The sequence below is a fragment of the Osmerus eperlanus genome, chromosome 20 (genome assembly GCF_963692335.1).
Source record: "Osmerus eperlanus chromosome 20, fOsmEpe2.1, whole genome shotgun sequence".
In the NCBI taxonomy this organism is placed as follows: domain Eukaryota; kingdom Metazoa; phylum Chordata; class Actinopteri; order Osmeriformes; family Osmeridae; genus Osmerus; species Osmerus eperlanus.
In genome coordinates this window covers 11,123,614-11,136,113 of record NC_085037.1, presented here as the reverse complement: position 1 = coordinate 11,136,113, position 12,500 = coordinate 11,123,614, and the positions used below count along the sequence as shown (strand labels likewise).

Here is a 12,500-nt window from a genome sequence, read left to right as displayed (position 1 = left end):
ACACATCTCATTCGCATTGTTCTTGTTCTAAGGCTGCATTGTGTTGTTGTGACAACTGTCACTCAACAGACCTCACCCTTACTCCTGCCACTGTTACAGTAGGATGGATGCTACTCATCAGCATTGATTACCCTGTGTGTGTGTGTGTGTGTGTTGCGCGGGAGGTAGATTAATGCTCTCTAGTTGATAACAGCATCCCTAAACTGTTGGCTGTGGATATGGCTGTTTTGGTCTCTGTCCGTGTTTGAGATTATTGAGGAACTCGGATAAACCACACAAGGAATTTACTTTAAACAGCTCCAACAAATGATCTACCATATAGCCTTTAATCCACACACACCCGTATACAGTAATGTACAGTAGATACACACCCACACACCTAGTGTGACATAAGGAAAGGAGTTGCGCGGGAGGTAGATTAATGCTCTCTAGTTGATAACAGCATCCCTAAACTGTGGAGTATCAGCCTGGTTTTGTCTGTAGCTTTCTGTTCCATCTGTGTGTTTACACGTGTGTGTGTGTGTGTGTGGGGGGGGGGGTGTATGAGTGTCTCGAATCCACTCTAGAGCATGTTTTTTTGTGTTGACACTTCGCTTCCTCCCACCCCACCCCAAAATAAAAACAAGAAACATTTCCCTTCTGTGTCGGTGCATATGCTAATCTTGTTTTTATGCTAATGTTCCAGCACGATTTGTATGTCTAAGTGGCTCATTTTCCTTTCAGCAGTTGATATAAATATCCTCAGTCTCTCGTCTGATGTTGTATCGGTTGCTGTGCTGTGTTTTAGATTTGATTTCCTTCTCTCTCCTTTCCTATGTCACACTAGGTGTGTGGGTGTGTATCTACTGTACTTTACTGTATACGGGTGTGTGTGGATTAAAGGCTATATGGTAGATCATTTGTTGGAGCTGTTTAAAGTAAATTCCTTGTGTGGTTTATCCGAGTTCCTCAATAATCTCAAACACGGACAGAGACCAAAACAGCCATATCCACAGTCAACAGCCAGGACACTGTACTCCATGTAAGCTGAAGGCAGCGAGAACAGGGCGTGCTTTCGCAATTTGATGAGTGGTCTGTGTGTGTATGTCAGAGTGCTTTCAAGATTTTGTGAGTTTGCGCGTGTTTGCGTGTGTGAGAGAGAGTGAGAGAGCAGTTGGGTCTTATCCCAAAAAAAGAGACATGACAGAAAACCAATGAGCTGAAAAGTGCTTTTTTTCCACCTTTTTTCCGGAAGGACAACTCCTAAATTCAGGTGGTATAGCTGATCAATTTTGAATAACGGTGGATCTCCTGATAAAAGACACTGGGCAGTAATTGCTCAGACAAGTTATAGGTTTTGAAGAGGAGCCAAGTTGAGACGCACTCTAAAACGCCTCCATCCAGCTCCACAGATCTGTGATCTGATCTGTGTCAGGTAGCAGAAGAAGGAGATGTGCAGGGGGCTGAATCTGTTAAGCCTTGTGTAAATCACAAGGAAGCTTACTGATGCATATTTTCAGGAGCCAGGGACTGTTAGACCACAGGCATGCACACGACCACAAACTGCTGAATTAAACGCTGTCCACCCAACCTTCGAGGTTAGTCACAATGTTAGTGTGTGTGTGTCTGTCTTGAGTTACTATAGCTCACAGAAACGCAATCAAAAGGATTCCATTTGAGTCCCCCTGTGCAGATGGAATTTTAATAATAGAATCTCCTTGGAAGAAAACTTATTATCTGGATATGAAACACACCCAGTCATAGAAATAACGAGATTTTAGCTTTTATGTTATGTTATTCTGAATAGCACCATGAAAGGTCTGAGCTAAAAACGAAAAATGACGTTTTATGAGGCGAGTTGTGGTCGACTAAAGCAATAAGAATGTTTTTGTTGTTGTGTAGCACATAGCACTGTAGCTAGGAAAGTCTCCTTTCCTTCAAACCGTGTCGACTTGACTGAGACGAGTGCAGCAGGGACACTCAGACATGAACACAACCCCAGGGATACAACAAGCGGCCAGGCTTGGGCGCAGAACAGGGACGTGAATACGAAACCAAACAAGACACAGGTGACAACGCTTCTCACTAATGAACCGAAAACCCTACAGGTGACAGCAGTCAGCTAATCACGACAAAGACCAAACCGAAATATGCGATCAACAAGCCACGGGAGCATGTGAACAACGTGAACATGAGCCTGAGCACTCTGAGGAGGCGGGGTGTAACAGGCAGGTTACACACTGTGTGTGTGTGTGATCTCACGTGTGTGTGTGTGTGTGTGTGTGATCTCACGTGTGTGTGAGGTGTTCTGTGTTTATTCGCCGTCTCATCCCACATGTTGGTGTGTAACCTCGTCTCACTTCGGCTTTGACGTGACCTTTGACCCCTCTGTCTCTCCTTTTCCTGTTGACTCACGACCTCTAGGCTTGTTTGCATAAAAACCCTCCCCCCCTCCTCTCGTTCCCCCCCTCCTCTCGTTCCCTCCCCCCTGCTCTCGTTCCCTCCCCCCCTGCTCTCGTTCCCTCCCCCCTCCTCTCGTTCTCTCCCTCCTCCCTCCCCCCCTACTCTCGTTCTCTCCCTCCCTCCCCCCCTCCTCTCGTTCTCTCCCTCCCTCCTCTCGTTCCCCCCCTCCTCTCGTTCCCTCCCTCCCCCCTCCTCTCCCTCCCTCCCCCCCTCCTCTTGTTCCCCCCCTCCTCTCGTTCCCTCCCTCCCCGCTCCTCTCGTTCCCTCCCTCCCCCCTCCTCTCGTTCCTCTCGTTCCCTCCCCCCCTCCTCTCGTTCCCTCCCCCCCTCCTCTCGTTCCCTCCCTCCTCTCGTTCCCCCCCTCCTCTCGTTCCCTCCCTCCCCCCCTCCTCTCGTTCCCTCCCCTCCTCTCGTTCCCTCCCTCCCCCCCTCCTCTCGTTCCCTCCCCTCCTCTCGTTCCCTCCCTCCCCCCCTCCTCTCGTTCCCTCCCTCCCCCCCTCCTCTCGTCTCTCCCTCCCCCCTCCTCTCGTTCTCTCCCTCCTCCCTCCCCCTCCCTCTCGTTCTCTCCCTCCTCCCTCCCCCCCTACTCTCGTTCTCTCCCTCCCTCCCCCCCTCCTCTCGTTCTCTCCCTCCCCCCCTCCTCTCGTTCTCTCCCTCCTCCCTCCCTCTCCCCTCCCTCTGCATGTTCTAACACAGACACACTGGCCACCCTTGGTAATTCAGTTCTTTGTGTGTGTGTGTGCGCTATATCTTTTATCTGTTTTGTTTTTTAAACTGGATTTGCGGCTATTACGCAACGACTCATCAGAAGGGGTAGATTCTCATTCTCACCCACAGGTGGGGCCAAACACTAGTTTCTCCTCTGGCTCTCAATTAGTAAGACGGCCAACACTGGCATGGGCTCTCATAAATATAGGCTTCCATGATTGCTGCACTTGATTGATGTTTGGGAACACTGTGTGTGTGTGTGTGTGTGTGTGTGTGTGCGTGTGTTCATCTGTAGAGCACTACAGCCTCCAACACTGACTAATGCACGTGTATGGTTCCAAGTGTACTCTGTCTTTCTGTTTCTGCATCCACCTCTAGGCGCTTTCTCTCTTCCATCTCTACGTCTTCCATCTGTCTCTCTCTCAATCTCTGTTCAACCCTCATTCATCCATCACCCCACATCTTGGCTCCAACACTCCAACATGCTCCAAAGCTTAAGGCTTTGGCTTATTGTTCCTCACCTCACACAGGTAGACAGACATTCTTTCTTGTCTTTAGGAGACACTGTCGTTTAGTCTCACAATGTTTTTGATTGTGGATATTGATCCTCCCTGTTTGCCAGTGTTGATGGAGTCTGGAGTGTGGGCTTTAAAACAAGTGATTCTGAACTCTTTTTTGGACTGTCGGTTGGTTTGCATGGGGAGGCAGATGGGTTTTTCTTCCTTTTGTTTTCTCTCTCTCCCTCTCACACTCTCTCTTTCACACTATCTCATTTTGTCTTCTTCTATCTGTCTCTCTCTGTCTCTCGCTCTGTCTTTTGCTCTCTGGCCTCTGTTCCAGCTCTTCTGAGCTTCTCTCCACAGAGAGTTGACTAATTAATTATTCATCTGCATGTTTTATTTAGATGGCAACCTCACATAGCACAGTGCCAGCAAAGCCTCTCTCCCACTCTGTTTCATTCACTCAATCTCCCTTTTAACATCCCTCCAAATCTCTCTCCAAATATCTTCCTTTCATCATTTCCTTCAAAATCTCCATCAGAATCAGCCTCTTTTCCCATAACTGTCCTCAAACACTTGCTAACTTTCCACATCTCCTTCACTCTCCCTCGCTCTCCCTCACTCTCTTTCTCTCCCTCACCCTCCCTACCTCGCTCTCTCTCCCTCATCCTCCCTCACTCTGTCTCCATCACTCACTCTTTCTCTCCCTCACCCTCCCTCACTCTCTCCCTCCCTCACCCTCTCTCTCTCCCTAACCCTCCCTCCCTCACCCTCTCTCTCTCCCTCACCGTCTCTCCCTCACCCTCCTTCCCTCACCCTCTCTCTCCCTCTCTCACCCTCCCTCCCTCACCCTCTCTCTCTCCCTAACCCTCCCTCCCTCACCCTCTCTCTCTCCCCCACCCTCTCTCCCTCACCCTCCTTCCCTCACTCTCTCTCTCTCTCCCTCACCCTCCTTCACTCTCTGAACCTCCTCGTCTCTTCGTCCTGCTCCGTGATGTCCTCCTGGCTCCTCTCAGGTGCTGTGTGACTGTCTCATCTGTCGTCCACGTCACTGCCTCTGTCACTGCCTCTGTCACTGCCTCCGTCACTGCCTCCTTCACTGCCTCCTTCACTGCCTCCGTCACTGCCTCCGCTCTCAGTCTGCTCCTGAACTCCCCCCTCACGATCCGGCTCCACAACTCTGGAGCCTCCATGTTCACATGACCGTCCATTCACTCTGTCCTGTTTTCCCCCTCTCATTCTCTCTCTCTGTGTGTGTGTGCGTGCGTGCATAAGTGCACGCAAGTAATGGGCCGTGCGTGTGTGAGTTGTGTGAGTGTCGAGGCTGCACGCAGCTGTGTTTGAACTGGCCGAGCAGTCTTCCACACGTCCCATGAATCAGCTGTGAAACCCACGTCAGGCCCAGGCAGCACAGGACCAGGAGACAGACGCCTCGGAATCCACCGCAGCCAAAAGAGCTCAGCTTTTCACTGGTCTCTCCCTCTCATGTCTTCACAACATCATAAATCACTCTCTCTCTCTCTCTCTTTCTCCCTTGCTCCAGACACCAGTCGAAACCGCTGTTACATGCACGTTGCTGATTGTTGTTCTGTTGAAAGAGAAGAATAGAAAACAATATGCAGGGCAACACTTGAGGTCATATGAACTGCCTCTAGCCACAATGCCTGTGCTGTGTAGTTTCCCTTCAGTATTGTCTATCTGTAGAAGCTGTTACACATGTGAGACTTGGTGTGGAGGATGTTGGGCTTTCTCAGGGTAAGTGGTGTTGTGGACTTTGACTTTGAACTTGTTTGGTCCCATGACCTTCAACCGCCCTTTTACAACATCCTTACAACTCAACCGTATACTGTGACTTCCTAAATGTATTTAATAACCTATACTGGTAACACTGAATGCCATGTAACTACACAGCAATGTACCTTCAGTGTTCCACTATGGGTAGTGTCTATGTAGTCACATTGTAGTTCATGAAACTCGAATGTAAAGTTGTACGGAAATGTTTCGAAACTCACTCTCGTGATGCTCCAGCCTCCTTCATTCTGTCCACAAACGCGTGTCCTTCATGTTGGATAATATTCATTATCAGCTGTGTTGCTTGTCCATTCCTAACCTAACCTAACCTGCTCTCTCACATCCAGCATTCCTCACCCTGGCTAAGCATTCTAACCATAGATATATATAAAGACTAGATGTCTTACGGCGGAGTCTAGAACGTCCGCACATGGCGGCCATCTTGCTACAGTCAACTCGCTCACCCATAACATTGTGTTGATGCTACATGTACTTTTTAAATGACCATAACTTGCTCAATTTTCAACCGATTTTTGAAACGGTTTGGTTTGTTATCAACGTCAGAGATGTCGTCATGTCACTGCATACTTCTATTCTATAAAAAAACAAAAAACATAATTATTCATAAGTATGCAGTGGCATACCAACATCTCTGACGTTGATAACAAACCAAACCGTTTCAAAATCGGTTGAAAATTGAGCAAGTTATGGTCATTTAAAAAGTACATGTAGCATCAACACAATGTTATGGGTGAGCGAGTTGACTGTAGCAAGATGGCCGCCAAGTGCGGACATTCTAGACTCCGCCGTAAGACATCTAGTCTTTATATATATCTATGATTCTAACAACACAACAGGTGCGGAAGCACCACTGTCCAGACGACCGACTTCCTGCTTTGACACGATTGGACGGTGGTGCCCTGGTCACCTTTCCGACTCATAACCCCGCCCTCCGCCTCTGTCTTTCTCTCTCTCTCTCTCTCATTCTTCATCTCCCATTGGCTGCATGTGCCGCCCGTCGGTGTCTCAGCGCATGGGCTGTGGGAGGAGTGGTCGTCATGGAGCCTGTGTTCTGTGACGTGTGGGCGGGGCTCCAGGACTCGGAGCAGGAAGTGTGTGAGCGGAGGCGGGGCCGAGGCCTGCGGGGCCCCTGAGAGCCAGAGCAAGCTGTGCAACATAGCAGTGTGTCCTGGTTAGTAACATCTCCATTCTCTCCATACCCCTCCACCTCTCCAACCCTCCCTCTCTTTCTCTCTCTCTTTCTCTCTCTGTCCACCTCGATCACTCTGTCTGTCATGTCTGTCTGTCCAGCTGGTTCTCCAAGTGTCACTCACTCGAGTGTGAACACGTCTCAGACACAAGTCTTTTCTCTGTTGTCGTGTCTCTCTGTGGGATTTCTCTCGTCTGCAGTATCTCCCTGCACCTGGCAACCTCGCAACCTCTCTCTGTCTCTCTCTCTGTCTCTCTCTCTGTCTCTCTCTCTCTGTCTCTCTCTTTGTCTCTCTCTCACACACACGTCACCCTGCATCGTTCATTCAACAAGCGTGTTCTCTCTGTCTCTCTCTGACACTGTCCTGTCTGATCTCGCTCCAGTCTGGCTAGAGAATCTCTCCCCCCTGTTCCTCAAAGGCTGTCTCTCCATGCTGTCTCCCCCCCCCCCCCCCTGACAGTACAGTTATCTCGTGTTCAGTCTCCTCTCCAGACCTGGGCAGCGTTTCCCGAAAGCGTCGTAAGCCTAAGTTGATCGTAGAATTCATCGTACGACGGATCTTAGTTTTACAGGCCGTTTCCCAAAGCCATCGTAGTTAAAGTGGCTGAAAATGGAAAACTCAAGGCTCTTGATCGTAGATTAGCCCTACTCCTTACGAGCATGTTCGGGAAACGCACTCAAGAAATAACGATGGTTTCGTTATTTTGCTCGTAGAGAGCTACGATCCATCGTTATGGGGAAACGCAGCCCAGGACATTCACTTGGGTGTTTAACAGGGGTCTAGCGACTTGTTCAGTGACGGCCACCATTCCAGCAGACTCGCCAGCCGTCTCTGTGAGATGACCTGTGACCTCTTCAGGAGACACCAAGTCAACTCCATGGCACCCATACTAAGCGGCTGTTTTTAACACGACTGGGAGGGGACGCTTCCTCCGTCTGCGCTGGGGTCGGTCGGCGCCCGCCCTCCTCCCCCACACGCCTCCAGCACGCCGCCGCCAGACTGCCACAGGGCCGTGGGCGATTGCCGTAATCGGGAGATGTCATTGGGCGAGATGCGGTGGGAAGGAGGAGGGGGGGATGGGGGGGGAGACAGGTCTTGATTGACTGTGATTGCAGCCTGTCGCAGAACTGGTATTTTAGCTTGGAGCCTATCAGTCCACGGCGCACCTCGGAGCGCCTGCACCCCCCGAGTGTCACACCGCGTCAGCCTGGAGCCGTGTCACCGGCTCGGTGTCCGCCGGCCTGGCGATGCATAGCAAACGCCTGCGCGGCACGGTGGAGCGCTAAGGGAACAAGTGCAAGGTGGCGTGTAACGCACCTACCTGCCAGGCGTTTGGTTAAGAGATGCTCAGAACAGGAAGGGTTGATGGACGAGAGACTGTGGGGGGGTTGCAGAGGAAACGTTCCGTATCGTAAAAACCCCACATGTAGGTTCCAGGTTCCTAACCCTCTTCATAGGAACTCTCTACGGCTTGCTGTTTCTAGCGGTTCTACCTTAACCAAACCCTTGGCTGGTAAAGACATGCTAATTGGGAGTCACACGTGCTGGGCAAAAGTGTGTTGTGCAGCAGTGGTCGATTTGGTTTTGAACAGGGGAAACAAATGTATTTAATGAAGCCTTAGCAGTGATCTAAGACACGTCGGCATGTATTAAGCTTCTGCGGTTACATTTCATTCAGTCGGCAGGCGCTGTTATGCAGAGCGACGTACGGAGAGTGCACAAAGGAAGGGCAGCAAGAGCACCAAGGATCAGAAGTGGGCAGCTCTACCGAATGAGTGCATGTGTGTCCCTTATCACCTCTGTCTGTGACATGTGACAGTATTATTGGAAAAAGTCCTCTTCCTTAGTTGGTCTTTTTAAGGTGAGTCATACTATCGGGGCTGACGCCCAGTGATCGCTCTCACGCTGTCCCAGCAGATTACAGAGGGTTGCCTCCCTCTTTCATGATCCGACTTCAGTCAAAGTTTCCCAAAGGTTTGGAATAAATAAAAAAACAAACGGCTTCCCTGGCGATGGGAAATAAAGGCAGCCGCCCCTGTCTCATATCTCAGAGGGAGAGAGGGAGAGAGGGAGAGAGGGAGGGAGAGAGAGAGGGAGAGAGAGAGGGAGAGAGGGAGGGAGAGAGGGAGGGAGAGAGAGAGAGAGGGAGGGAGAAAGGGAGGGAGGGAGAGAGAGAGAGAGGGAGAGAGGGAGGGAGAGAGGGAGGGAGAGAGAGAGGGAGAGAGAGGGAGGGAGGGAGAGAGAGGGAGGGAGGGAGAGAGAGAGGGAGAGAGAGGGAGAGAGGGAGGGAGAGGGAGGGAGAGAGAGGGAGGGAGAGAGAGAGGGAGAGAGAGGGAGAGGAGAGGGGGAGAGAGGGAGGGAGAGAGAGGGAGGGAGAGAGGACACCTGCTGGGGTTGGTCTGAGTGTCTTTGGGGGGGGTAGATAAAGTTAGAGAAAGATGGCAAAAAAAGAGAGAGAAAGACAGGGGCAAGCGTTTCTGGGCTTCATGTAATTATAATGAAATGTGTCCGTCTGGCTGGCTGGCTGCCCAAAGTCAGTGTGTGTCTTGGTGCATCCATCATGCTCGGCTGACTAGAATGTTCATTTCAGTTCAAAGTAGAGGTTCGTTTGAAATTAAAATGTCGAAGACAGATCTTATGGCAGTAAGACTTTGTGGAGACTAATAGGATGGATACAACTAGGTGTGCGTGTGTGTGCGTGTGTGTGTGTGTGTGTGTGTGTGTGTGTGTGTGTGTGTGTGTGTGTGTGTGTGTGTGTGTGTGTGTGTGTGTGTGTGTGTGTGTGTAAAAAAAGAGAAGACGGGAATACTTTTATGTACTGTCTCTCTCCTCTTGTATATTTCTCTCTCTCTGCAATCAGTTCATGAATGATGATCGCAGTTCCACCCTGCCTTTGTCGATAGCTTTTCAATGAACACACACACACACACACACACAGTACAGACACACACACACACACACACACAGTACAGACACACAAAAGCACTTACAATGCTCACATTCATCAGCATGAATCATATTTACATCTTTTGACAGAGCTCATAAACCCGACAATACCTGCAGTAACTCTGCCACTTAACAACCTGACTGATCTCTGCTAGCGTCCAACTCCCCGAGCTAGCCGACGCTGGGAGAGGATGTTGTGTTTGTTCATCTAAAGCCAATATCCAACACAAGTTTGATATCAGTCAAATCTATGCTCATAAATACTTAGACGTACGCTTGTCCAAGTTCAAATAGAAGGGGTGACCAAAATCGTCTGTACACACACAAGTCTGTCAGAATTGCAGGTGTTGGATTGAGTGAATTGAACTGAATTGTTTTGTGTTGTCAACTCCTTTGTAGTCAAATCCATCACGTCACCTCTCATAAAGGCTTACTGCAGTACAGTCTATCTGTCATCTATGGCAATGTTTATCTGACACACAAACACACACACGCAGAGGATATGCTAATGTGACAGGATTTACATCAAATATATGCGACATCAATAAACCAGTGAGAAAGATGTGGGGGAGAAAGTCTGTACATTATTCATGAGATCATATAGTGTTTGTCCTGATACATCAACGCACTTCTGAAACGACGAGCATCACAAACAAGACAATGTCACCACTCTTGACAGAACACACACACACACATGTAGACACACTCACGCCGACAAACGTACACACGCACAAAAATGTACGCGCGCGCGCGCAAACAGCAGTTCGTCCCCTAGAACACTTGGCAATGTTTTCATGTCACAAAATACATCATCATCACAGCAGTAACAGAGAAAACGGAGAAAGCGATATCCCTTTGCGTCCATGAGATCGTACAGTACGCTGCACTGTACAGAAGCGTATCGATCCAGCTGGCCATCGATCGGCCTGTCCTCAATGACAGCGACGGCTGTGTCTGAAAGGTGACGGACAAGCTGTCATGGTCAGCAGCTTCCTGCTTCGTGGTTTGCTCTGAGAGTTTGTTATGAAAGCCGGCAGTGGAGGACTTCATCCAGACAGAGCTGATGTCATTAGGCTTTGTTGAGACTGCTTGGTATTCCTACTCTGTCTGACCGCCACTACTTTGATTGCATTAAACCCCCTGTACTCCTCTTTGATTAAGCTCGCTACACAAGCAAGTCCACAACCCAACAAGATGAGATTAGTCGAAAAGCAGTCTTTCAAAATCAAACTGAGCCATGAATCACCCTGGGTAAAACAAATAAATCCGCAAGTAAGTTATTCTGAGAAGTGGACACTTAAAAAAAAAAAAAAAAAAAAAAAAGGGGAAAATCTTCAGTTTGTTCTGGAGTTCTTAAAAGAGGGACATGATTAATTTGAAGTGTGGTTCTACAAGCCTGTTTAAAGGGAGTGTTTCATCAGTCTCTTTAAACGCTTCTCTGTCTCGTTGCCCTTCTCACCATGTCTCTCTCTCCCTCTCTTTGTCTTTCACCCTTTCTTTATCCTAACTTCATTAACTAATCACTCCACCATCCCATTACTTCTACTCTCCCTACCCTTCTCTCCCCTTTTCTCTCTCCCTCTCCCTCTCCCCCCTCTTTCCCCTTTCCGCTCTCTCTCTCTCCTTTTCTCTCTCCCTCTCCCCCTCGCTCCCCTTTCCGCTCTCTCTCTCTCCTTTTCTCTCTCCCTCTCCCCCCTCGCTCCCCTTTCCGCTCTCTCTCTCTCCTTTTCTCTCTCCCTCTCCCCCCTCTCTCCCCCTACATCTCTCCTCGCTCCCCTTTCTGCTCTCCCTCTCCCCCCTCTCTCCCCTTTCCGCTCTCTCTCTCTCCTTTTCTCTCTCCCTCTCCCCCCTCTCTCCCCCTACATCTCTCCTCGCTCCCCTTTCTGCTCTCCCTCTCCCCCCTCTCTCCCCTTTCCGCTCTCTCTCTCTCCTTTTCTCTCTCCCTCTCCCCCCTCTCTCCCCTTTCCGCTCTCTCTCTCTCCTTTTCTCTCTCCCTCTCCCCCCTCTCTCCCCCTACATCTCTCCTCGCTCCCCTTTCTGCTCTCCCTCTCCCCCCTCTCTCCCCTTTCCGCTCTCTCTCTCTCCTTTTCTCTCTCCCTCTCCCCCCTCTCTCCCCCTACATCTCTCCTCGCTCCCCTTTCTGCTCTCTCTCTCCCCCCTCCCCCCCAGTGGAGGGCCAGTGGCTGGACTGGGCCCCCTGGTCCCGGTGCAGTGTGAGCTGCTCCACAGGCTCCCAGCTGAGGCAGAGGCGCTGCAGCGTGTCGGTGCACGGCTGGGCCGAGTGCAAGGGGGCGCACCAGGAGAGCAGGGAGTGTACCAACCCATCCTGTGGAGGTGAGGCCCTCTCGCACACACACACACACACACGTGGTCTCTCTCTCTCACACACACACACAGTCTCTTACACACGCACACACACACACACGTGGTCTCTCTCTCTCACACACACACACACATGGTCTCTCACACACGCACACACACACACACACACACACGTGGTCTCTCTCTCTCACACACACACACTAACACACACACACACGGTCTCTCACACACACACACCCACACACACACGTGGTCTCTCACACACGTCAAACACAGCACCACACACGCACACACAAACAAGGTAGAGGTGGGAGATACATGATTGATGCCTCGTAGCGTGCCCATACATCATCTCTCCATCTACATGGACATCTACGTGACACCTCAAATCACCGGAGCAAATTAGATCTCCATGTCTGAAGTTCACCCCCTCCCCTGACTCTAACCCCCCCTCCCCACATCCCCCCCTCCCCCTTCCTTCCCCTGTGTCTCCAGGAGGGGGGAACTGGGGCAGCTGGAACCACTGGAGTCTGTGCAGCAAGACGTGTGACTCGGGGTGGCAGCGTCGCTTCAGGATGTGC

General features: G+C 50.4%; 1 protein-coding gene across 1 annotated transcript in view; it reads left to right on the top strand.

The window, feature by feature from the left end:
• Window positions 1–12,500, top strand: part of adgrb2 (adhesion G protein-coupled receptor B2) — a 113,786-nt gene that overhangs the window by 60,044 nt on the left and 41,242 nt on the right. Inside the window, 3 exon segments of the mRNA XM_062446087.1 lie at window positions 6,471–6,632; window positions 11,767–11,931; window positions 12,415–12,498. Coding sequence (XP_062302071.1) covers window positions 6,471–6,632; window positions 11,767–11,931; window positions 12,415–12,498 — 411 coding nt within the window.